The sequence below is a fragment of the Carassius gibelio genome, chromosome B23 (assembly GCF_023724105.1).
Source record: "Carassius gibelio isolate Cgi1373 ecotype wild population from Czech Republic chromosome B23, carGib1.2-hapl.c, whole genome shotgun sequence".
Taxonomy (NCBI): domain Eukaryota; kingdom Metazoa; phylum Chordata; class Actinopteri; order Cypriniformes; family Cyprinidae; genus Carassius; species Carassius gibelio.
In genome coordinates this window covers 12,438,460-12,463,449 of record NC_068418.1, presented here as the reverse complement: position 1 = coordinate 12,463,449, position 24,990 = coordinate 12,438,460, and the positions used below count along the sequence as shown (strand labels likewise).

The 24,990-nt window shown below is 36.4% G+C and overlaps 2 protein-coding genes and 1 long non-coding RNA gene across 5 annotated transcripts; 2 read left to right on the top strand and 1 right to left on the bottom strand.

Annotated features, from left to right (window-relative positions):
- The first annotated feature begins 1,742 nt into the window (after nt 1-1,742).
- LOC128011779 (RBBP8 N-terminal-like protein) lies at nt 1,743-10,997 on the top strand. Of its 2 annotated transcripts, none has more exons than XM_052594497.1 (15): nt 1,743-1,968; nt 4,312-4,412; nt 5,776-5,818; nt 5,911-6,006; nt 6,089-6,201; nt 6,577-6,652; nt 6,932-7,101; nt 7,288-7,340; nt 7,431-7,492; nt 7,900-8,605; nt 9,706-9,832; nt 9,910-9,944; nt 10,040-10,133; nt 10,228-10,303; nt 10,406-10,997. In XM_052594497.1, exons 2-14 carry the CDS (start codon nt 4,346-4,348, stop codon nt 10,299-10,301), a joined length of 1,716 nt encoding a protein of 571 aa, XP_052450457.1. In that variant the 5' UTR covers nt 1,743-1,968; nt 4,312-4,345; the 3' UTR covers nt 10,302-10,303; nt 10,406-10,997. The 2 variants fall into 2 exon arrangements, with proteins under 2 accessions (XP_052450457.1, XP_052450456.1); XM_052594496.1 differs by having other exon boundaries at nt 4,308-4,412.
- Nucleotides 10,998-11,143: 146 nt separating this feature from the next.
- On the top strand, nt 11,144-24,794 carry hck (HCK proto-oncogene, Src family tyrosine kinase). Of its 2 annotated transcripts, none has more exons than XM_052594500.1 (13): nt 11,144-11,280; nt 15,637-15,761; nt 16,358-16,394; nt 16,860-16,956; nt 17,054-17,149; nt 18,014-18,117; nt 18,270-18,416; nt 18,510-18,662; nt 19,581-19,763; nt 19,847-19,923; nt 20,943-21,096; nt 21,228-21,359; nt 23,417-24,794. In XM_052594500.1, exons 2-13 carry the CDS (start codon nt 15,645-15,647, stop codon nt 23,617-23,619), a joined length of 1,500 nt encoding a protein of 499 aa, XP_052450460.1. In that variant the 5' UTR covers nt 11,144-11,280; nt 15,637-15,644; the 3' UTR covers nt 23,620-24,794. The 2 variants fall into 2 exon arrangements, with proteins under 2 accessions (XP_052450460.1, XP_052450458.1); XM_052594498.1 differs by lacking the exon at nt 11,144-11,280 and adding an exon at nt 12,613-12,777.
- LOC128011784 (uncharacterized) lies at nt 19,090-19,591 on the bottom strand. Its single transcript, XR_008182655.1, has 2 exons — nt 19,467-19,591; nt 19,090-19,374 (listed from the first exon to the last, which is right to left on the bottom strand). It is a non-coding gene; the product is annotated as an uncharacterized LOC128011784 (long non-coding RNA).
- Nucleotides 24,795-24,990: the final 196 nt, after the last annotated feature.

Genomic DNA, 24,990 nt, shown 5'->3' with positions numbered 1-24,990 from the left:
TAAGAAAATATTAGAAGCAATAAATACGAGATTCTACACTGTATAAAGTAATCAAATCTATAAAAACAATGCACATTCTTCACTGTGTAAAATAAATATATATTTACAAAAGTGATATGTAGTTGCATATAGTTACATAGTTATAGTTAGAGATATAGATATATACTTACAAAAGTGATTTAGTCAAGATTTTGTTGTTTGATTAACATGAATGACAGACAGCCGTAATCTTAGACTGCTGTCACTTTAAGAGCTGCCTGGATCCATTTTGTCACCCATATTTTCTTTCTCAGCTGTTTGATGGCCTTTTAAATTACTGTGTTTATGAGGATTTATGCAAAGGTGAACATTCTGACACATACAAGCATGCGTATTTAACGATTCAAGCTCTGTCTTCATGTGCAAGCCTCTCTGACTGCATTTAGAAACCGTTTCTCAGACACCACATACATATAGCATAATGATTTCTCTTTGGAGTGACGTGACATTCAGCCAAGTATGGTGACCCATACTCATACTTTACGTTTTCCATCTGTCTTAGTACACTATGTAACTACAGAAGAGTCCAGTTTTAAATAAGAAAAATATAGAAACTCTTTGGTCATTTTTGAGCGAGTTGCTAGCGGTCTAATCAGATTCAATGATCTATGCTAAGCTAAGCTAAAAGTGCTACTGCCAGACCCAGAGATCGGCTGAATGGATTCGAAAATGGTAAAAAAAAAAACTGTTTAACTCTAGGGGAGTTGGAAAATGAGCATTTATTTATTTTTTATTTTTTTTAAAGTGGAGTGTTCCTTTAAAAACTTGCGAGTGACAGAAACGTCATATGAACGTGTAACCCACAAGAGACGATTGTCAAAAATCTCAAATTTCTACCGGTTAATCGTTTCTACAGGTAGATATCCCAATATATATATATATCCCTATATTGACTATTGACTTGAGTATTTTTACAAAACACAATAATGGTTTTACTGTAGTGAAACAGGTTTTTGACAGAAACTATGGTTGACATTCCACAAATTAGCCAAGGTTTTCAGTTTGACCTTGTTTTTAGTATAAATACCATAATTAGATGAAGGTTAGTGCAGTAAAACCATTACAAATATCTGATTAATATGGTTTTGCTGCAAAACCATTTATTAGCCATGATGAATGTAGTAAAACCATAGTTAAATGTGAGGTTGTTTTGCATTTACACCATACAGTATATAATTGTTTTTACAGTAGTTACTATAGTAAAACCATGGGTCATTTACCTATGGGTGCACAGTAGGACAGGAGTCACCTTGTTAGGAGGTTCTCAGGTGTGGAGATCGGAGGAAAGCTCCAATGCTGCTTCATTTTGATGACTTGGATTTTGCAAAGTGACATATGACTTAATACAGATCCTTCAGTATGATGATTTATTATCAAGAAATATGAGGGTTTAAAGAGACAAATGTTCCCCCTCTTTATTTAGCATGTAGTAAATAAATGCTAATAAAAACTTTCCCATGTTACTGCAACAAAGCTGAATAAATGCATCGTTAGTTCATTGAGATTAAAAGGGAAAATCAAAGCAGAATAAAGAGGCTTTGTGTGTCTAAAGCTTCTCTATATCCTTCTGAGGGTTTTTTTTTTCTTTGTGGCTGGGCAGGTTTAGTGGGATTTCAGCAGGACCGGTTTATCCAGGGCAGAACTGGTGTTTGTGTGCCGCGGCAAGGAACTGCTCAAACCTGTTTTCCTCGTCAGTGGAGAGAAGAAGGAGGGGCTGCTTGGAGAGCAGGAGGAGGAAAGGAGCACAGGGCGTATGTAACTCTTTTTTTTTTTACCTTTCCTCTCTATTTCGTTCTCATTCCCATTAGTTTTCAATGTGATATTGATGTGGCTCTCCGGGGGGCTCCGGGTGACACTGACGTGACGAGGAGGCCGACAGCATCGCGTGATTGGCAGGTGACGTGATTGACGTCCACAAGGTGGCACAGGGTGAGTGGACGGCTCGTTTCTCCTGAACACACTGTATTGACAAGATATCATGTGTTTTGGTGTTTGTTTACTTAGCTGTCGTTGCATGATGTGATCAGTCATCAATAACACAACACATCATATATACAAAAACACAACCACTTATTATTTAAGCTATTTCAGTTGGGTGGGGTGACGTGTTATGTTTTTCTATTTGATCAGTGATACGAATTAGCATTTTCCGTTCACATGACTATTTTAAGTAATAAAATGATTGTTTACTAAGTTTTTCTCTTTATATGAATTAAAATAATTAGAATATTAAATAATCACAACTATTTTTTTGGGATGAGAATCATTAGAAAACAATTTAAAAGTACTAATTGAATACTGATAAGATCGAGTGCATTGATATTGTATCATAAACTCATTACAGATTCTCAAAGTTTGACATTTGTTTGCAACTTCCTCTCCCTCCCTCCCTCCCTCCTTCTCTCTCTCTCTCTCTCTCGATCACTCGCTCACATCTTAATCTCTCATCTCTCTCATATATTGATTGTCCTGCTCGTGGTAATATAACAGGTATTAAACTGAAACATGTAAAACACAAACATCCGTCAACTGCCAATAAAAAACAAAACCCGGGCAAAATCATAGGCAGAGATTGTGCAATGTCAGACCTGATCCACCAATCTATCTCAGAAGCATACTTCCTCATGTATATTAATAAATAATAGTATGCCGTAGGCCTCTTCAAAGACTCCACCTCTCCATCGGGGTTGACTTAACTGACTGATTTAGTATCAGTAGATACAGTAGCTCAATAGTATTTGTAGATCAATTACAGTATACAGTCCAGACACTGTGAATGACCTCTGACCCCAAATGCCAAGGGCACTGAGAGTCAGAGGTCAGATGTGTACCTATGTACTGGTATATTCTAAATTGTTAGTTATCATTTTTACAAAAAGTCAGCTCAAAGAAGTGTGTGTAAAACATTAGTTTGTGTGTGTGTGTGTGTGTGTGTGTGTGTGTGTGTGTGTGTGTGTGTGTGTGTGTGTGTGTAGACGTGTGTGAAAAGTGTAGTTGCAGTTCTGAAAGACAGGTTCCCTCTTGCTCCCGCAGCTGTAACGTTCAAAACTGTTATTTAACGTATCCCAACATGCAGAGTGAGCGAAGGAGCAGGCGAAAAGCACTCAGATCAAAATGCAAAAAAAAAAGATTGGAACGGGTGAGGGGGGTGGGGGGGGGTAACCACACCCTCCCAAGAGCCCTCAGTGACTTGCTGTATCTTTGCAGGCAGAAGTCATGCAGATGGGGTTAAAAAAATATAATGAGTAATTATAATGTACTCAGATGTTGGTATGCACAGTTCCCACTTTGCATTTTGTGTCCCATCAGTTTTAAGAGAAGTTATGTGCTCTACTATACAAAAGTATGGGGTCGTGTTCACCAAGGCTACATTTATTTGGTCAGAACTACAAAAAAAAAAAAAAAGATTTTTTGTGAAATATTATTAAAATTTAAAAGAACTGTTTATCTATTTTTAATCTATTTTACAATGTAATTTATTTTTGGGATGATAAGTTGAATTTTCCGCATCATTACTCCAGTTTTCAGTGTCACATGATTCTTCATACATCATTCTGATATACTGATTTGCTGTCACTTTTTATCAATTTAATGGTTCTTTGCTGAAGAAAAGTATACATTTCTTTAAAAACAAAATGAAGTCCCTAAACCTTTGAACGGTAATGTATATATGAAATACGTTCACAGTTCAGTGCATTTCAATTAAACATTGGTCATTATGTCTAGGGCTTTACGTCAACCATGGAGTTCATCAGGAATTTAGTTTCAAAGATTTTTGAAAGGCGAATGAGTAGACATTTGTAGATAGCACAGGCCGGGTAAGATAAGCTGAACGTTGTCATATTTAGATGTTAATGTTGTATGTGTCAAATTGAAACCCATTTATAAGTTATCTGCGTATTGCAAGGGTCATAAATAAACTTCCTTATCCTGTTTGTTTATAGATGCAAGCACAATCATGTTTTGCTAATTCCGTCTCTCCTTATTTCTTACTCTCTCCCTCTCTCTTCTACACACAGTCATGCATGCATACACAAATAAAGTTAGGCCTGCGGTCTACAACTCGCAGAACCAGTTTGGCAAGAGCAGGTTTTAATAGCCTTGGTATATATGAGTGTAGAAATGTAAGCTCATATTTTAACAGGTATTATTGCCAGGCCAACAGCAAAACATGATCTGACAGCAGTTGAACCCTAATCAAGCATTGATTTAACAAATATTAAATTTTTCATGTTTTCCTTTATTATCCTTCCTATCCTTATCCAAAGGAAGACGAGTGAAGAGGCAGGTGTGAAGGAACACTAGCATGGCTCTGGAGAGCTTTCCTGAACTCCTGCAGAAACTGCGGGAAGTGCATGAACATGAGTTAGAGGGTAAGACCAGCCAATATATATATATATATATATATATATATATATATATATATATATATATATATATATATATATATATATATATATATATTGAGAATAGACAACTTCTCAAAACGATGACCAGTAATAACTATGAACAGTAAAAACAAATAGGTCACATTTACTCTTGCTCAACAAAATTTATCAGATGAAATCCAGTAATTTCAAATAGGAATCTGCATGATCAGGAGTTTCGCTTGAGGGCAAAAAAAAAAAAAAAAAAAAATCCCCATTCTGATTTTTCTCTTGGTCACATGAATTTGCCGCATTGACAAACAGAAAGCTGCATGGTTTGAAAGTGACTTCCGTGTGAGTTTTGCTTCATGAATGGATGTTGGACCTATTGTTGCAATCAAACTTGTGGCAAAATTTGGTAGTTTATGTTGTTTCAGGGTTGGCATCCTCTGAGGTCTTCTGAGAGGTTGGCATCATCTCTTCTCAGGTGTTCGGTCATCTCAGGTCATTGTAAGGGTGTATGTGATGCATGTGTAATTTCTAGTTACCACGGGATGTGGCAGAAGCAGAGAAACAAATAGAGACATAAATAGCGTAGCTGCTGTTCCAACCAAGCAATAGAAAAAAATTAAATCAGCAAAACAATGTTATGAACTCACAAACACTTCAATTAGCAACATTTTGAGTATACATCTGACATTATTTAATTCAAGTTTATTTGTATAGCGCTTTTTACAATACAAATCATTGCAAAGCAACTTTATAGAAGATTAAGTTTCTACAATATTTAGTAGTATAAGTGGTGATCTGTTTATATGCAAATATATGCAAATAATTTATAACACAAAAGGCGATAGTTTAATGAATAAAGGTGGGGTGGATTCAACGCTGTGGCATTACATTGTGACTCACATTAATGCTTCATAAAGCACCCAAAAATGTCCACATAAATAAGCCTGAACTTGATATTTTAAGGAATAGTTGACCAAAAAAAATGAGCTGAAAATGTACTCAACGTGAGGCACTCCAAGATGTAGATGAGTTTGTGTCTTCATTAGAACAAATATGGAGAAATGTAACATTTCATCACTTGCTCACCAATGGATCCTCTGCAGCGAATGGGTGCCGTCAGAATGAGAGTCCAGACAGCTGAGAAAAACATCACAGTAATCCACACACCTCCAGTCAATCAAACTTGTGAAGTAGTAATAAACTGCATGTTAACTTGTATTTTGTCCAAAAGCAACAGTTTAAAGTTAAAATGTACTCATTATGACTTTTAAGTAAACTCATAACAGCTGTCATAATGCCATCTAATGCTTCACACCCCAGCTGTCCAAATTCACTGTGTTCTTCTCTCTTTCTACAGGATGGCAAGAGAAAGTACTGGAGCTGACAAATAAAAAGAATATGTGAGTGTGGATGCCATATTTTTCAAGCTAAAAACAACTGACATGATAATTGAAATAACCTCGAATAATGGTTTATGTGCATTCTGTTGTAGCGATGCAAAGCGCATGGAAGAACTTTACAACAGGAACCAGCAGATGAAAGAACAGCAGCGGATTCTTACAGAGAACATCAAACAGCTGGAGAACAGGTGTGTGTGAGAGAGAGAGAGTCATTCTTAAATGTGATCTCATGCACCACTGCCCACACTGGATGTGTCTGTCGATCCTCAGGTTGCGGGCCGGGTTGTGTGACAGGTGTACAGTCACTCAGGATGTGGCTAAAAAAAGGCAACAGGAGTATGAAAACTCCCAGCTCCAGAGTCTACAGCACATCTCTCTAATGGGTGAGCTGTAAATAGAGAAAATTTAAAATGTTGTGGCATCGACCACGTTGATTCGTTCTATCCAAAAATCGCAAAAAGATTTATTTTGAGATGTCATTAATCTAATCAGGTTTTACATAAATGCTGTGTTGCTGCTGTAATATCCTAGTGACATTATTTGGAATAAAAAAATAAAAGACAAAAAAACAAATTATTAACATTATTATTTTTATTTTTTATATACAGTAAACAGTACTGTTTGAAATAACTTTTATCTATTTTATAATGTTATGTTTTTATTTACTTTTATCAAGCAAGGATCCATAAATTGATCAAAAGTATTAATTTCTTAAAATAAAATACAAATCATAGTGATATTCTTGTTTCCTGCTGCAGTGAGTGAGATGAACGCACTAAAGAAAGAAAACGACAGACTGAGAGAGGAGGTGAAGGGCTTGAGGGATCCGTCAAAGTGAGTGGCCAGTTTCCTCATCATGCTTCCTTGCCATATTTGGGCAAGTGTTTCCTGTTGTGTCTCATTTGCAAGTCCTGATCCTGTCATATAGTGGCACGATCTGATTTACTGTACCTGTAACCATGCAGCACTAACCAATATACTGTGGCGTGCACCAAATTTTGTTAAAATATCTTTTGCTTGAGGTTAGTCACTTGTGGTCAGAACCCGTTTAACAGACTGGTACAATGTATTGTATATAATAGACGTGTAAAAACTCCCTGCTTCACCTTTCAGTCAGCAGAACGGTCATTCAGAAGACGCAATCACCCCAGAGGTCAAGGTGTCACCTGACACAGCAGTGGCTGCTGTGACTTTACTGGCCTCAGGGCTGAAGTCCAGCCAGACTCCACCAGGGGACGCCACCGTGCCTGCAGCATCTGTCAAACACCCAACACACAGCCTGGGTAAGATACGGAAGACATTTCTGACATATATGAGAACCAGAGCTGTTTTATTCTGATAATACTTTAGGTTATCATAGATTATAGATTTTACTTTACCTCTACTGAATATATTGACTATATATTAGCTTGTAACATCTGATTATTATTATTATTATTTTTAATAAAAATGTTCTTTATCCTATACAGAAAAAGCTTCTGAACACAAACTTATGCAAAGCTGGGGCAGGGTGTTTTCATTTGTAAGCTTTAATTTGTTTTTGCTCTTTTTTGAAATTGGTGGTTTTATGGTAAATCTTGTTTCGCTGTTTGCTGAAATTTCTCTCTTTCAGGAGTCGAATAAGCCCATGTTGCCCATCTCAAGATGGGGCACAGACCACAGTGCTGAAAAAAGGTGAGACAGCCATTTTGTGTGTGCTCAGAGAACCGTATATCAGTAGTTTAAACTAATATGGTATCAAACGCATGATTTCAGTGCGATATACATGATAACCAAAACCAAACAGAAGTTTTTAGTCGAGTGTTTGAGTTACGAGCTGTAAAGACACTGTTCTATTCTGGATAAGGGGGCGGGGAGCAGCAGCTCATTTTCTTTTGAAGATACATGCACGAAAACAGCGTGTTTCTGCTTCCACTCAAAATAGGCATTTGAGTGGAAATTATATTATAAATGGTCTGTGGAGTATTTTCAGCTTAAACATCACAAACGTATTCTGGGGACAGCTGAGACTTATTTAACAAATTTTAAAAAGGGGCACTTTAACGTGATGTGTCTTAATTATTCCCCTCATACATCCACAGATCTTCCAGCGTGGACTCGGTTGAGCACAGACAGTCCCCTTTGTCTCCTTCTCTTCCATCCCCTCTTAGACTACTGAAGAACAATCCTATTTTTAATTCTGTTGGCTCTGAGGAACGTAGCAGCCGGCAACAAATCCACACCCCCGTCCCCTTTCGACCACTTCCGATCAAGACCGGTCGCTTGTCTATCCCGTGGTCGCTCTCAGAATCTACTGACTGGGTAACTGTAGCAGCTGGCGGCTCTGGTGTTGGTAGCGGGATAGCAGTCCACCCAAGCCAGACCCCGATTCCCAGCTCAAACATACTGCGTTTCCCTAAACTGGTCCCACCAAGCAGTGGCAACCAGTCTCGCACACATGGCCCAACACCTAGCGGTCTGCGGCCCTGGTCCCGCAGAAACCTGTCAGAGCATGCAGAGAGTAGAGAAAATAGAGTGGCAGAAGCTGTTACAGCGCCGCCCCAGTGGAAGCCTTCAGCAGCGCAGCCAGAGAGGGTTTTTGGAGAGAATCTGAGAGAGGATGAAGAGGAAGCACCGTTAGACCTGTCTGAGTCGGGCCGTTCAAAAAACAAAGAGAAGGAGAAAACACACTCACCAAGTGATGTATCTTCGTCTTCATCTTCCTCACCACCTGCTACACTTTCATCGTCATCTCAAAGCCCATCAAGCCCTCAAAGTGACCAGCAGACACCAGACAATAATACACAGGTAAACTTCAAATAATGCTGAAATATCACCTCATTAAAGACATTCCTTTGGTTTGGACAGTTTTAATGAGTGTACCTTGTTAATACCTGAGCAGAAAATCTAGAAAAAATCATATTAAAATTATGTATCATCTCTTCTCAGGTGTTCAGTCATCTCAGGTCTTTGTAAGGGTGTATGTGACGCATGTGTAATTTCTAGTTACCACGGGATGTGGCAGAAACAGAGAAACAAATAGAGACATAAATAGCGTAGCTGCTGTTCCAACCAAGCAATAGAAAAAAATTAAATCAGCAAAACAATGTTATGAACTCACAAACACTTCAATTAGCAACATTTTGAGTATAGATCTGACATTATTTAATTCAGGTTTATTTGTATAGCGCTTTTTACAATACAAATCATTGCAAAGCAATTACGATTATGTTAATTATACTTATAAACTGCATATCATAGTATACCACTAAAGCTAAAAATACACAAGTTAAACATTTTCTTTTTCTTAATGCTTTCAGTTAGTTTTCACTTTGTGAGCTAACTGCTTAGCTAGCTGCTAGCTTAGCATAATGCTAGCTTGGTTAAGAAATACTCGGCTAAACTACCATAAAACAACAAATTAAACTTTCTCTTTCTTTAGTTTGCTTTCATTAAAGCCATGGTAGCCTACCAGTGTAGAAAAAAAACGTTATGAACTAATACAATATAATGCAGTCCTTGCTCTTTGACATGGAAAAGTTTCAGCTTTGTCTTTGTTTTGTATACTGCATACTAATGTTTCTTTGTGTTTGCATTGTTCCTGTTTACGAAGGCCTGGCCATATAGAAAAAAAAAAGTGATATTGTGGTTTTGTAAAATCAAGGGCATGTTGTATTGTTTCGTTCCTTCATTTAACATAGTTACATTGTGGCCACAATTTAAATAAAAGAGCAAATTAGCACAACAAGGTTATGACCACTGATCTATAATAGGGAGTCATATATAGATGAGTGGTTACGACTGACCTAAAATGAATGAATTCATGTTTTAGCAACAGACTCTGTACAAATTTGTATTTACGATTAAAATAAAATGGCTTATGATCTATGGTTCACATTACCCAACAGGAGGAAGCACAGGAAACAAATAAGGAACCGGAAGAGGTAAAGGAAGGTGAAACATCTCCAGCGGCTGAAACATCTGTCAGCTCAGAGAAGAAGAAAATCCCACCGCTAACCATTTCCCTGCAACCAGGTAAAGCTTCACTCGTGTTGGCTGGTTTAGGTTTATTTGGATTGTGCTATGTTGAACTGGACTGTTTTGCCTTACAGTTGTGGTAATGGAGACACTTAAATCAGCAATACAGGTAATCTTAGCACTGAATTTATGCTATGTGATTCAATTTCAAACACGTTTATGAGATCAGTTCTAACTTCTGCTTTGTTGTGGCTGGTGGTGAAGTTGTCTGATCATGGCAGCAGACCAATGGAGCAAGAGGAGAAAGAGAACAAAAACCATGAAACAAGCAGAAAAAGACTTGGGCAGGACACTGATGGTAAGAGATCATATTTTAATCATTGATTAATTCTTTATTCAACTAATACATTAAGCATCTTCTAAATGATGTAACTTTTATTGTTGTATCTTAGCTTCCCAGCGTTCAGTAAAGGAGAAGAAAATTCGTCTGAGCCGGGGAAAAAATGTAGACTCTGAGCAAGGATGAAGGTCTCATTTATTTATCTCTGTTTTATGTTAATTGTCTTTAAGTATTTTCACAAATGTTTTTCTTCATATATATATATGTATATATTTTTTTTATATATACAGGCAATGGATTCAGCTATGATCTAGTTGCTGTGGTTATGCACACACCCATTTTTCCTTCCACCCTTCGCCGCCAGTTTCCAAGTGCCAATCTCTGGTGTTCGCTTTAGTTTTCCAGAAGAACCAACACTAGACTTCAGCTTCATCTCTGTCAACATAATTCTCATGTATCAAAGAGAGAATACATAATGCAGTCCAGACAAATAAGATTTATTAGTAGCATGTGCAGCTATATCGTTATACTGTACATGGGTAAATTTGTGCCAGATGAATTGGTTACTTCATTGATTATGAATGAAGTATTAAATCCACTGGATAATCCACTGGTGGTGGTTGAGAAGAGACCATAATCCCTCCCCAACCCCCTCCCAACACACATAATTGTAAAGCACTTGGAGGATACAGCAATACACAATAAAGCGCTAAATAAATGCATCATTCATTCATTCCTTCAGTGAGTCAATTTCCCAGCAATCTTTAGCTGTAGCAAAAACAGGAAGTTTTAACTGTTAATAAACTTATCAGCTAGATATGTTTTAATTTCCTCTGTTTCACTTTCTTTTGTAACATCACTGGTTATTAATAAGCACATATAGCATGAGTACGTATAATTGCTTGCTGTCTTGTGTTGTGAACATTGTCATGTCGCCTCTCAGTTTACTGTATGTTCATTCTCTCTATCATGTAAAAGGGGTTGCATCTCGTCTAGTTTTATCACTGTCTGAGCACTACAGCCTGCTTCTTGTAGACGTGAAGAAAAAAGAAAAACCCTCCGCTTCCCCTTTTGGGTTTTTTGAGATGTCAAGCATATATTTTGTAATAGTGAATTTTCCACTTGCAGCTGCAAAAGGAGGAAGGGTAAAACTTTGAAGAAAAAGGTATACTTTTTGGAACTTTCTGTGCCGTCGTTTCAAACTAGCTGTAAACCTTTCTTTTGCACTATTTTTAGATGGTTTTAAGTGATCATTTGGAGATGATCTAATACTAAAAATACTCTGAATCGTTAGTTCCTCAACTACAAATATCGAATTACATGCAATTATAAGAGCATTGCATAAACTGATGGCTGTGGTCAAACTTTGTGAACGATCACCCGTAGTGGTTTAGGATGTGGGAAACACCTGCGTTGTTGCAGGAAGAGCGTAAATCATTTTAGTAAATCAAGTGTCATTGGAACAATTAAGAAGAATTTTTTCACCATATCACCGTAACACTCGACCTGCTTACTTTTGTATACTGAACAAAGGTGTATGAGTTTAGAGTACAAAGGTAGAAATCCTAATAAAAACCCTTGCATCAACAGATCACTCCTGACTTTCTGTTTTCTAATTTTATTTTAATAGGAAAGTTTAATTTGATCCATACACATGTATGTTTTGTTTAATATTCCTGGCTGTCCGATTTCATAGTATTTGCACATTAAGGATGAAGCTGTTTTAAAGAAGAGGTAGATTGATATATTTGCCTGTTTATTATGTTTCTCTTTCTCTGTCTCTTTCAAAAGAAGAGGGTGTTTAATCTCATCATCTGATAGAGGATTATTCTGTCCTTGTTTAACTGTGAGGCCAGACCAACTGTTTGTCTGTTTCCAATCCAATAATACATCTGTGTTTCTGTCTGTGGTTATGCACTATAGAAACACTCAGCTCGCTCTTCTAATCTGTTCTCAAGATAATCTTATATAAATCTGCCTTCATTTTAATTCAAAAAAAATTTTGTTACATTTTTCCAATTTTTTTTTTACTTTGCCATCACTTTTATTTGAAATCGCTCTTAATATTTATCACAATTTGAATGATAGTTTGACTGAACGTTCTCTCTCTCTCTCTATCAGAAGTGGTGACATTGCAAAAGGTTTTAAACAGCTATTTATTTTTGCAACCTTCACACAAAATACTCTGGTTTTACAGTGTTGTACGAAGACTATTGCGTGAAAAGGGCATGCGGATATTCAAGCGGAATATTTGTGACAGATTTCCTCTGACTTCAGAGTGTCTCAATACTTACTCAGCTCCCTACCTAGACAACATTTTAAGCGTTATAAGCGCTCGATTGATTGATTGATTGACATTTTTGGCCATTACCCGCTCGTTATGAATCGGATGGGTTCATTGTGTTTGTATGAGCTGAGCAGACTTGGAGAGCGCCTGGTGTTCTAAACTGTTGCCTAGGAAGGGGTCTCAGCAGTCTTTGAAGCACGGCCCTTTACTTCCTCTTGGACAGTACAGCGTGACAGTTTCACAAGTCTCTCAGAAGCTCATCAGTGTGATGGAGGAGCCGGTGTGAAGCGGCTTCAACTTTTCTGCATCTCGGTTAACTAGCGACATTTTGTCACTAAAAGAAATATACTTTTCTTCTGGATTACAATTTAAGTGGTGAGTTCGCTTAAAATACTTTTATTATTATTATTATTTATTTATTTATTTATTTATTTATTTATTTTACTTAGGCTACCTCCTTACAGTTATTATTTAGTTAGTATTTTTATTTTTTATTTTTTTATTTATATAAAAGTGAACAACTAGGACTTGAGGAGTTGATTCAGACACCTAAAGCTGATTTTCGATATTAGTTTATTAAAACGAGGCTTCCTATTAACCTAACTTAAATAGTAGCCCTAATATTAACATTTAAAATTATTTTAATATGTCTACTCAAATTTTTTGTCATAAGCTAATTTTTATAGTTTTCCTGCTTGTTTTTGTCTTTTCTCTGTAAACTAGAATCTGGTCTCTTTTATGTTAATATCCTATTAATAATGATAAGGGGCGAAAATGACTTAATCAGACCCATATTTCATCACACGATATAGGCCTAACTGTTTATTCTTCTGCTGAATTGTTTTATTATTATTATTATTCATTTCTAAAGGATGACACTGTGTTAAATCCAGTAGGTTACCCCTTTATCTTTTTTTTTTTCTTTTTTAAACACAGTCATGTGTTTGAGGAACCTGCATGTTTCTGGGAAATAATATCATGCTTTAACTTTAGTTATACTGATACTTCCATAGTTTAGTTCTATAGTCCTACAGAATATAATATCAGAGGACACATTTAAATATCATTCTCTTCCTCCTCAGAGAGTCCATCTCCTCATGTAAAAGGACACATTTAAAAACACTCTTTACAGTAATCTTTCACGTTTCTCTATTGGCTGTTGGCCTGCTGAAGTCAATCAGCTTTGGTGTTTTCTGACAGTTCGCAACTCTCCGGTTCTGGGAAAGAAAACAAATAACAACAAGAGAGTACTGAAAAGGAAGGTGGAACTGACACATCTCACATTTGCATGGCTGGTCAAATGAAAAGAGCTGTAGATCTTAGTCTCCCTGCGCTCCTGTGGGAAAAGTGGATGTGGTTCCTCTCAGCTCTGGGGCTTTGAGGGACAAAATAATCTTTGGGTGGGATGGGATGGGAGGCACTGTCGAAAGGCAAATCTGAAAATATCCTCCGGGCATGATCAGTTATCGGATTCGGAAGAAGGAAATGTACCTGTGATCAAGCCAGCAATTAAGCAGGTTAAGAGGAGAGCTGAACATCAACTCCCCCGTGAAAAGAACTACTTTAGTATACATTTCATTATAGAGTACTTGTAAAAAAAGAAAAATACAGGTCACAATATCGTTATGTTTTCGGACATCAGCGTGTTATATACAGATGAATGTTCGAATGTATATTAAATGCTATTAGCTGAACTTTTTTGAACCACATAAATAGAACTTGAGTCTTTATACTGTGTGCAATTTCATAATTCTATTGTCTTTGAATTATGGTTGAAGTACTGTCAAGCATTTATGGGGAAAAAAAAACTACAGATTAAGTGCTTTAGTATGTAAGTGTATTTATTCAGACTTTAAAGCAAAACATTAACATCTATTATTTATAATGTTAAAAATGTAACATTATTACAGAGTGCACTTTTCTAAAGGAAGCATTGTCATCCAAGTGTGCTCTCTCTTCAGTAGACTATACTGCAGTAATATATTATTTTCAAGCACGGTTTATTTAAAATATACTTTGAAGATTTGAAGTATACTACAAGTGTACATTTAATAAAATTGAATGCACTTGTTTTTCACAACAGACCTGATCCCGTTAAAGTAAGACTTCGGCGTTCGAAACAACTTCAGATAAAGAGAAAGCAGAACATGGGTGAACAAGCTACAGGAAACAAGTTTTTAATGCGCCACATATTTCTCAAACTCATTGCACCTACTAAGGGACGCAACTTTAGCAGCTCTTAAATTACGATTCAGCGTTCAGCTGATAGACTCTCCAATGACGTTTCTACAATTTACTTCTTTATCTTGGTTATCTTCAGAACAAACAGACTGACAATTGATATGAAATTTGGTGTTTTGGTTGTGGTTTTGTGTAGGGTCATGCACGTCCATATTAAGAATTAATATGTTAATTATCAAACATGTAATGAAACATGAACCTATAGTGCACTCTCATTCCAAGACGCGAGTCGAAGGTCCTTCATTCTTAAGTGATAGCCACAGAGAGGCCCAAGAGCTCAGAGACATGTGGTTTCCGCTCACCTCTCATTCAAAAGTGTTTTTTTCATCCAACAATCGACCAAGTTGGAATCTATGTTTGATGGGAGGGTGATCTTTACGTTTTGGTTGATTAATTTCTTCTATGTTCTCAGAAAAGTGTTAGGGTGTAAAGGCTAGCTGATTTGAATCAGCTTTGAACATTAAGCCTTAACCAACCACAGTTTCCACTGAGCAGCTTCCGCATGTGCATGTGTGAGTGAGTTAATGACAAAACCACAGGCGAGAGAGAACTGCAGCCTACAACGTGGAAGTCAGTAAGAGAAACCGGTTATTTTGACTTTCACTACATTAACAGGTCAAGGTTACGTTTCCCAAAAGAGTCATACAGCGCCTGTAGCAACCAATTGCGCCAAGGGTCTCTACAATCTACAAAGGCTTACGATGATTTTGAAATCATGTTTATTTGTGGCTTACTCATAATATGGGAAATACCAATCTGATGTACCAACTTACCACATATCTTTTTGTACAGTAGGCCAAAAAAGTTATATATGGCATATTACAAACACCATAATCTGTTCCATTCATGCTTTTTGATCATTAAAAATAACCGTTGTTTAGTGGGAACTCAGAACAGCCCATGTTTTGCATATTTTCTACACTGGAAATGCTGTTCTATTTTGAAACGTAGAGGAACAACCTGCATTAGCGTCTTCTGTTGTTAACTCTTCAGGCCTCGACATGGGCTGTGTGGGGACCAAACCGGAGCAGGATCCTGTTGGTAAATCAATGGGCAGCGATGACAATCGCAACCAGACAGCACATTACACCAAAGACCCAACGACAGGCTCAAAAGCTGTAAGTAGAAGCGTTTTGGAAGACATCTTTTCAGGGTTATTCCATACTGAAAAGTGCTGAGTTGTGCTAAACCACCAGAACGGGCTGTTTCAGCACATTTTGTGACGTCAAATAATGCACTTCTCTAAGTCTGAGAGACAGAGTAGTCTCAGCTGTATGATCATCTCTTGACTATATATATATATATATATATATATATATTGATAAAAATATAATTAAAAATTTTGTCCAGGTGTTAGTTATTTTTTTATGTTTTATTATTATTATTGTAATACTTCTCTTTAGATTGACTTAATTTAACATTTCTCATGCTTATAATCTAATACGATGTTTTATTTTAGTTCAGCTTTATTCCAATGACTGATAACATCATTTTTAATAGTTAACAGTATCAACACCGCTCTGTGCTTGTGCTTCTAGCTGCTGCTACCTGATTTACATAATGACCTTCAAAAGAGCTTGAAATGCTTATTTATTTAAACAGATATCCTCTATCTGAAAGACTGCCTCAGAGAGGTCTGTTTTTGTGCTCAGAAAAGAGAACTGAAATGTCTAGTTCGCTGTTTTAAATACTGCACCTTTTCTACCATCTACAGAGCAGAAGCGCGTCCAACCCAGCTGCTGGGCCAGAGAGTAAGTGAATTTCTCTTTGGTTTCTAGTAAACTGGTAGGATGTCTCGTTCAGAATGTTTGCGTTTTGTAAAATACTGAAATACTAAAAAAACACACTTTTCCACTTATACTGTAGACCTCGTGACATTAGCAAGAGTAAAACATTCAGTGATGTGGTGTTAAATGTGTCATAAACATGAAAAAATAGCTTGTTTTGAGGTTAAGTGGCGATGCAGGTAGTACACTGCTTTCCACTTGCATTTCATTCAACCTCATTGTGTGCTGTGCAAACACCTGCTATTAATTCTCAACCTTAATCCCTGTATAAAATGTATGCATACTTTAAAACCGTGTAAAAACCTGTTGGAATCGTGCTAAACTCACCACATGTGTTGTTATTGTGTGACACCAGTCTGTATCATACTCAGAACCATAGTGAATGTGTGATTACAGCTCTTTCACACTAAAGATTGCTTTTGCTTTTAGCTTCAGAGAACATTGCCATAGCTCTGTATGACTATGAAGCTATGCATGAAGGTGACCTGGGCTTCAAGAAAGGAGACAGACTCAAAATCCTTGTGGAGTAAGTAAACCGGTCATTCTGAATGAGGATTTAACATGCACTCACATCTCACTTCTTTGACTGATTGATCGATCGATTGATTAATTGATGTGTTTAGGTCAGGTGAATGGTGGAAAGCAGCATCTCTTAGCACTGGTCAGGAGGGCTTCATCCCCAGTAACTATGTTGCCAAGGATACTCTGGAAACTGAAGAGTGAGTAAATAGAGTTTGTGTACATTTGAAGTGGTGCCCATGGTGTCACAGTAAAGGTTGTTTATAATATGGGATCCTGGATCACAAAACCAGTCATAAGTAACATGGGTGTGTTTGTAGCAATAGCCAAAAACACATAAATGTATGGATCAAAAGTATGGATTTCTTTATGCCAAAAATCATTAGGATATTAAGCAAAGATCGTGTTCCGTGAAGATACTCCTACCGTAAATATATCAAAACCTAATTTTTGATAATATGCATTGCTGAGAACTTAATTTGGACAACTTTAAAGGTGATTTTCTCAATATTTAGATTTTTTTTGCACCCTCAGATTCTAGATTTTTAAATAGACGTATCTCAGCCAAACATTGCCCTATCCTAACAAAGCATCAATGAAAAGCTTTATTAATTTTCTTTTAAAACGCTTATGATTAGTTTTGTGATCCAGGGTCACATATAATAATAATAAGTTTGTTTAATATAATATAATATCATATAATATAATATAATAACGTTAAATTGATCAAAGTGACAGTAAAGAGTTAAAATATCACAAAATATTTCAACTAAATGCTTTTCTTTTGAACTTTAAAAAACTCTGAAAAAAAGATAAAAGTTTTACAGTTTCCACAAAAATAGTTGGCTGTTTTCAACATTGATAATAATAAGAAATGTTTCACCAAATTGGCAACACAGAAATAAATTACATTTTTAAAATATATTAACAGGAAATTTCACAATATTACTGTTTTTTACTGTATTTATTTGATCAAATAAACAGCCTTACTGAGCACAATAAACTTTTAAACGTTTATGGTATTTTCACATAATTTTTAATCTATTCATGTATATTGTCTACAGGTGGTTTTTTAAAGGTGTCAGCAGAAAGGATGCAGAGAGACAGCTGCTGGCATCTGGAAACAAAATAGGATCTTTTATGATCAGAGACAGTGAAACCACCCAGGGTATGTTCAGCACAGTGTTAACACTGAAGGGTTTTATGTAAGGAATGCAATACTGAAGCATTAGCAGCGTTTTTTTCTTACAGCGGTAACATAACATAACACGTCTACCAGATCCTTATCTGCCCTTAAAAACATCTGTATCTCCCCCTCAGGAAGCTACTCTCTGTCTGTCAGAGACTGCGACCGAACTGGAGACACTGTGAAGCATTATAAGATCCGCACGCTGGATAATGGCGGTTTCTATATTTCTCCTCGTAACACCTTCAACACCCTGCAGGATCTAGTCAGCCACTACAAGAGTAAGTACTACCTTTTTCTTGAAGGGTTGTTTACTCAGCTGGTTTACAGTGACTGGCTGGTTTATAACAAACTGTATACATTTGCATATACAGAGCAAAGCGACGGGTTGTGCCAATCTCTCACTGTTCCCTGTCTGAGTCCCAAACCTCAGAAACCTTGGGAAAAAGATGCTTGGGAGATCCCACGTGAGTCCCTCAAACTGGACAAACGTCTGGGAGCAGGCCAGTTTGGAGAGGTCTGGATGGGTAAGACAAGAAAGACTTTAATATGTATTTCTCATGTGTCTGCTTACTCCAAAAATTGGAGCTGTGCAGCAGACTGGTTTGTTTAGTAGGATCTGGAAGATTTGTCCAGGTTAAAATACAGAACTGTGTCCAAACATGAGCAGCAAAATGTCAGTGAACTTATATTATATGCCAAGTAGTATATAACAAGTTGTCCATGAGTCCCTTTTAGTCCTGAACAGTTAAACTGCCTGCCGTTCTTCAGAAAAATCCACCAGCTCCTGCACATTCTTTGGTTTTCGAGCACCTTCTGCATATTTGAACCCTTTCCAACACTGACTGTATGATTTTGAAATCCATCTTTTAACACTGAGGGACTCCTGCATAAATATTACAAAAGGTGAAAATGTACTGATGCTCAAGAAGGCCACACAATGCACTGAAGAGATTGGGGTGTACACTTTTTTTATTGGATGATCAGGGTAAATTGTCCTTATTTTGTCTTCTGGGAAACATGTAAGTATTTATGGAGCTTTTGAAGTGCAGTACTAAATAAAAAATATGATCGTTAAACAAAATTAAAGGAATTTGCATCATCATCGTTTTTTTCAAAAGTTTACTTCCCCTGCCTCTTAATGCATTGTGTTGCCTTCTGGAGCATCAGTAAATGTTTTCCCGTTTTGTAATAGCTGTGTACGTTTCCCTCAGCTGTCATCAGTGGGAAAATGTGGATCTGAAAAACATAGAGTCACTGTTGGAAGGGTTCAAATCCAAATTATGAAATTATATAAAACACAAACCTGAAGCTGTACCTAAAAAACTGACCTGATCTTGAACCCAATCTGAAACCCAGCAGTTTTTCAGGTCCTGTCACGCTTTGGGCAGGGAAATGGAGAAAATGAAGAATTCCAGTGTAACTCATCTCTGTTTGCTTCTCAGCAACATACAACAAGCACACAAAAGTGGCCGTGAAGACTATGAAGCCTGGCACTATGTCTGTGGAAGCTTTCCTCATGGAGGCCAACTTAATGAAATCCCTGCAGCACGACAAACTGGTCCGTCTCAACGCTGTGGTCACCAAAGAGGAGCCCATATACATCATTACAGAGTTCATGGAGAAAGGTGTGTGTGACTCCAGACTCCACTGTGCAGAGCATGGCTTTATATTTCTGTTATTTATCTGTTTGTGTGCCTGTGTTTAACAGGCAGTTTACTGGACTTCATTAAAAGCGATGAAGGGAATCGTGTCCAGCTGCCCAAACTGATTGACTTCTCAGCACAGGTGAGGCGATTTGAAGATCTCATTCATGTGTTTTCCTCTTACATATAGAGTCACGCGTTCCCTTGATGTGGACGACAGGTTAGCCTTTGTAGATTTAAATATTCAAATGTGATAACCGACAGACAGTAGGTGTGTGTGTGTGTTTGTGTGTGTGTGTGTGTGAGAGAGAGAGGGTTGAATCCACCATTAACATGACAATCAATTCCTTTAACTTACTGTCACTGTTAATCCAAGATAATACCAGTTTGTTCTCTGTTGTGCAAGCGATTCTTTAAAATCAGAAGTAAATAATTCCAATTTTTAAAAAGAAGTCTCTTATACTCACAAAGACTGCATTTATAAAAAACCATTAAGCTATGGAACTGTTTTCAACTTATAATAGATGTTTCTTGAGCATCAAATCAGCATATTAGAATGATCTCTGAAGGATCATGTGACACTGAAGACTGGAGTTATGAAGTTGAAAATTCAGCTTTGCCATCACAAGAATAAATTATACTCAGACAGACAACAGCTATTTGAAATTGTGAGAATATTCACATTATTAAAATCTTACTGTAATTTTTCTTTCCTAATAAACAAAGCTGAGCATAAGATGCTTAGTGAGCATAAGAAACTTCTTTCAAAACATAAAAAAGTCATTATAACAAATTTTGTATCAGCGATATACATTCAGAATCAGGTAATAATGAAGTTAAACAAAAATATATATTAGAAAATATTATTTAAATATGACATGTTTGATTCAAGTGAGGATTATTTTGGATACGTATGTGTCTGGCAGTTACAAAAAAAGGGTGCGACCATGAATTGAAAAGAGGAAGAGAAGTGCAAGCACTTAACAGGACAGATGTGAATCTGCCTTTACTGATAAGAGGATCCACACACACACACACACACACACACACCATTATAGCTTATCGCACCTTTTGCTCTCAGTGACACGGACATTAAACATTACGAACATGTAAGCACATCATTAAACGTAACTAAATCATTCTTTTTTTCTCTGACTTCAGATAGCAGAAGGCATGGCTTACATTGAGCAGAGAAACTACATTCACAGAGACCTTCGTGCTGCCAACATCCTGGTCAACAAGAGTTTAGTGTGTAAGATTGCTGATTTCGGACTGGCCCGTATCATAGAGGACAACGAATACACTGCCAGAGAAGGTTAGTGGGATATGCACCAACAATAGTTTTGAGAAACCAAGTTAATTGAAGTTGGTAAACTGGATACATGCATGTTTGTTTATAGGTTATTGTCAGAGGAAGGCATGTTAATTTTTCTTTTGTGACCTAAGGTGCAAAGTTCCCCATAAAATGGACCGCTCCAGAGGCCATAAACTATGGTTCCTTCACCATTAAATCAGATGTTTGGTCCTTTGGCATTCTGCTGACTGAAATCATTAGCTATGGGCGCACACCGTATCCAGGTTAGTGGTCACCACAGTGCACTGTCAATATGCAAAAAAGGTCATTCTCTGGAATCTGTGCCATTTGTGCCTACTTGGTCTTGTATCTTGACAGTAAATGAAACTATAAACTTTATTTACCTGTAAGTGTAGATAAAACTTAACTTTGTGAAAATCAGTAAAGGGCTGAGAAACCATGAACTGAGAAACCATGAACCGAGAAACCTAAATTCCCTTGATCTTTTGACATAAGCGGTCATTGTACTATAAATACATCCTGTAAGTTTCAGAACTCAAACTTTCTCATAAGTCTAAAAACAGCTAATATTGAAGACAGTCTGCCCAAATTACAGCTTGTGGAATGTACCACTCTATGATGTAATAGCGTGGATAAGCACCGCCTCTGCGGAAGATCATCAATGCCTTCTTCGACGTCACTGCCTGTTTAGCCCCGCCCACTGATTCATACATATAGTAAGAAAATGACAAAAGCTGAAAATGCAGATCTACGTGGAAACCAAAAGATAAACTTTATTTGATGTTTTTAATCAGTAAGAACCTGGGGCCAGTTACATAAACTCAGCCACCATGTTAAGACTTTGTCTTAAGAACTAGTTTGACCAATTAGTAGTTGACGAAGGGGAATCAGTCTTACTTTTCCAATACAAATAAGACCAGTCTACCTTTTCATAACTGAATAAAAATAAAAATGATGACCAGTCTAGAATAATAAAAAAAAGAGTCAGCCGTACAGAGTGTTCTGATGAGGAAGGTCAAAAACAGAACAGAAAATAGCCTATTACTTCTAAATTATGATGTTTTTGATGCAAAAATCTTGAGAACATTATTAGTTTACCTCAAAGAACAGTACAAAATAAAATAACAAAGGCCCATCATGACCCATTAAAAAAATTAGACCATCAAATAAACCAACAAAAATGTCTTAGAATTAACTACTAGCAATAACAAAGTCCAGTAACTTTTTCAGTTCTCCTTGGTTGGCTTGGTTTCACATAACTTAGTCAGTAATAATGTGTTCCTGTGGCTCAAGTGGTAGAGCATTAAATTAGCAGCGCAAGGTTGTGGGTTCGATTCCCAGGGAACACATGCTAGGTAAAAACTGTTAGCCTGAATGTAATGTAAGTCGCTTTGGATAAAAGCGTCTGCTAAATGCATAAATATAATATAAATAAATATAATAACTGTTAAAAGGTTTGGGGTTGGTAAAATTTTGAAAGACTTTCGAGCAAATATATTATAAACGGTAATATTGTGAAATATCATTACAATTTAAAATAATTGTTTTTAAAATCATTTATTTTAATATACTTTCAAATGTAATGTATATCTGTGATGGCAGCTTCAGTGAATATTCAGCATCAGTGTCACATGATCCTTCAGAAATCATTCTAATTTGCTGATTTGCTGCTCAAGAAATATTTCTTATTAATATCAGTGTTGAAAACAGTTTTGCTGCAACTTTTATGGAAAACAATGATACGTTTTGTCAGTATTATTTAATGAATAGAAAATGAATATGAAATAGAAATCAATTTAATGCATCTTTGTTGAATTCCTTTCCAACCTCAAACTTTTAAAACGGTAACAGTACTATATTTAAAGGTAAATAACGGTAGTCTTTTTAATACATTTCCTTTCTTAGTTTTACAGTGCATTTTTTTATCTTTGTTTTTCAGTTGAATAGCATCTGTACATAATCATCATTAAGAAAATCTCTCTTCAGCCCTCTTTAAAAAAAAAAAAAATAATAATAGTTAGTTTTTCCTGTCATAATATTTGAGGGAATCAAATTATTTTTCACCACCTGGTTCAAACAGAAGTAGGTTTCCGGCTTTATCATCATATCTGGTGCGGTAATACTAGCTTGCTATGCTCTTGGAGTATGAAGTGAGAAAATACGATTTCTTAAAATCTCAACAACAACCTTAAATAATTATTTTTTTTTTAAATCCTGAATTGTTAAGATCAAATTGCACAGTTTCCAGATTCCAGAATGACCCACAACTAATGAATGGTAAGAGCTGATGCTAGAAACTCTGTGTTTATGGTGTGTTTAGGTATGACAAATCCCGAGGTGATCCGTGCTCTGGAGAGAGGTTACCGTATGCAGCGTCTGGACTCCTGTCCTCAAGAGCTCTATGACATCATGCTGGAGTGCTGGAAGAACAAGCCGGAGGACAGGCCCACCTTTGAGTACCTGCAGAGTATACTGGAGGACTTTTACACTGCCACAGAGAGCCAGTATCAGCAACAGCCTTGAGACACACACACACACACACACACTTAGACATGACCTTGATCTTGATCAGGAAGAAATGTACACATATGCCATTTATCCATGCCAAACCTGTTGACTTTATACATATGTAGTGGGATTAAATGTGAAAAGTTACAGTGTGTTATTTAATGATATGTAAATGAATACAATTCTAAAATCTCAGTAATAGCAGTTTTATTCCTATCATGCAGAGCCCTTTGCCTTACACTGAGTGTTGCACAACAGTAGTTATATAAAGTTTTAATATAAAATTTTAATATAAAATATGAGAAATAATAATCTTTTTTCATGTTATAGCTTTTCTGATTTATTTGTAAAAACCTGATGATGACGGATGTATTTTAGAGCTAATCATATGTGTGTGTATTTTAATTGAGAGTACACATAGAGCAATAAAATTAATTGTAGCTCTGATTGCATTAAGTGGTCCTATTATGCTCCTTTACAAAGTCTTGATTTTGTTTTGGTGGTGTATTAGAACAGGCTCTCATACGAGGTTGTTCGAAAAACACATAATTTTTTTCATATATTTAATACTCGGTGCCTTCTCTAGTGCATCTCAACCAGGTCTTGTCCCATTTGTCGATATTTGTGATTTCAGAAATCCCCGAAAATATTTGTTGCAGTCCAAATATATAGATTGTAGATTTTTGAAACGTGATTTCTGTTAAATAAAATATATCCTTTTGAAGTGGACTTTGAGCTTTGTAGCTCTGCAGATCTTTTTCACGCTCAAACAGCAACATTACAGACTAACTAAAGTTGAAAAAGTGAAACATAATAGGACCCCTTTAAGAAAAGATCATTTCTAAAACTTCAACCTACATTAGGTTTCAAAGAAGTTATTGTGGATTAGGAAATGTATATGCATGTATTTGCTCAGAAAAAAATAAAATAAAATAAAAATTAAACCATTGCTCCAAACATTTCAGAAAAAAAAAGCATCTGTACCTAAGGTAGTTATGAATATTTCTCTTTGAGTCTCTGTGTATTGTTGTTTTATGAATTTGTAAGTTTATGCTTCCCTTTTTCAGATTTCCGGGTACTTTTCAAAGCGTGAAGCAATTTCTCATTTGATATGTATCTTTCTTGTACATCTTCTGTTTTGTATATATGTTTGGAATTTTGTGCAATAATAGTAAATAGTAAATGACTTATGTGACATTCTTTTTTTCTGATTTCCTGCAGTCATATTGAGGGACCTTAGCTGTGGCTTCATTAAAAAAAAAAACTTGATGCTGATAATGCAGTGGACTTTCAGTACACTTTTATGTAAAGTCTTTTCCAAAAAAAAAAAGTTACCTATAAATATTATGCAGTGTGTATGAAACGGTTAGTCCATTAAACAAATAC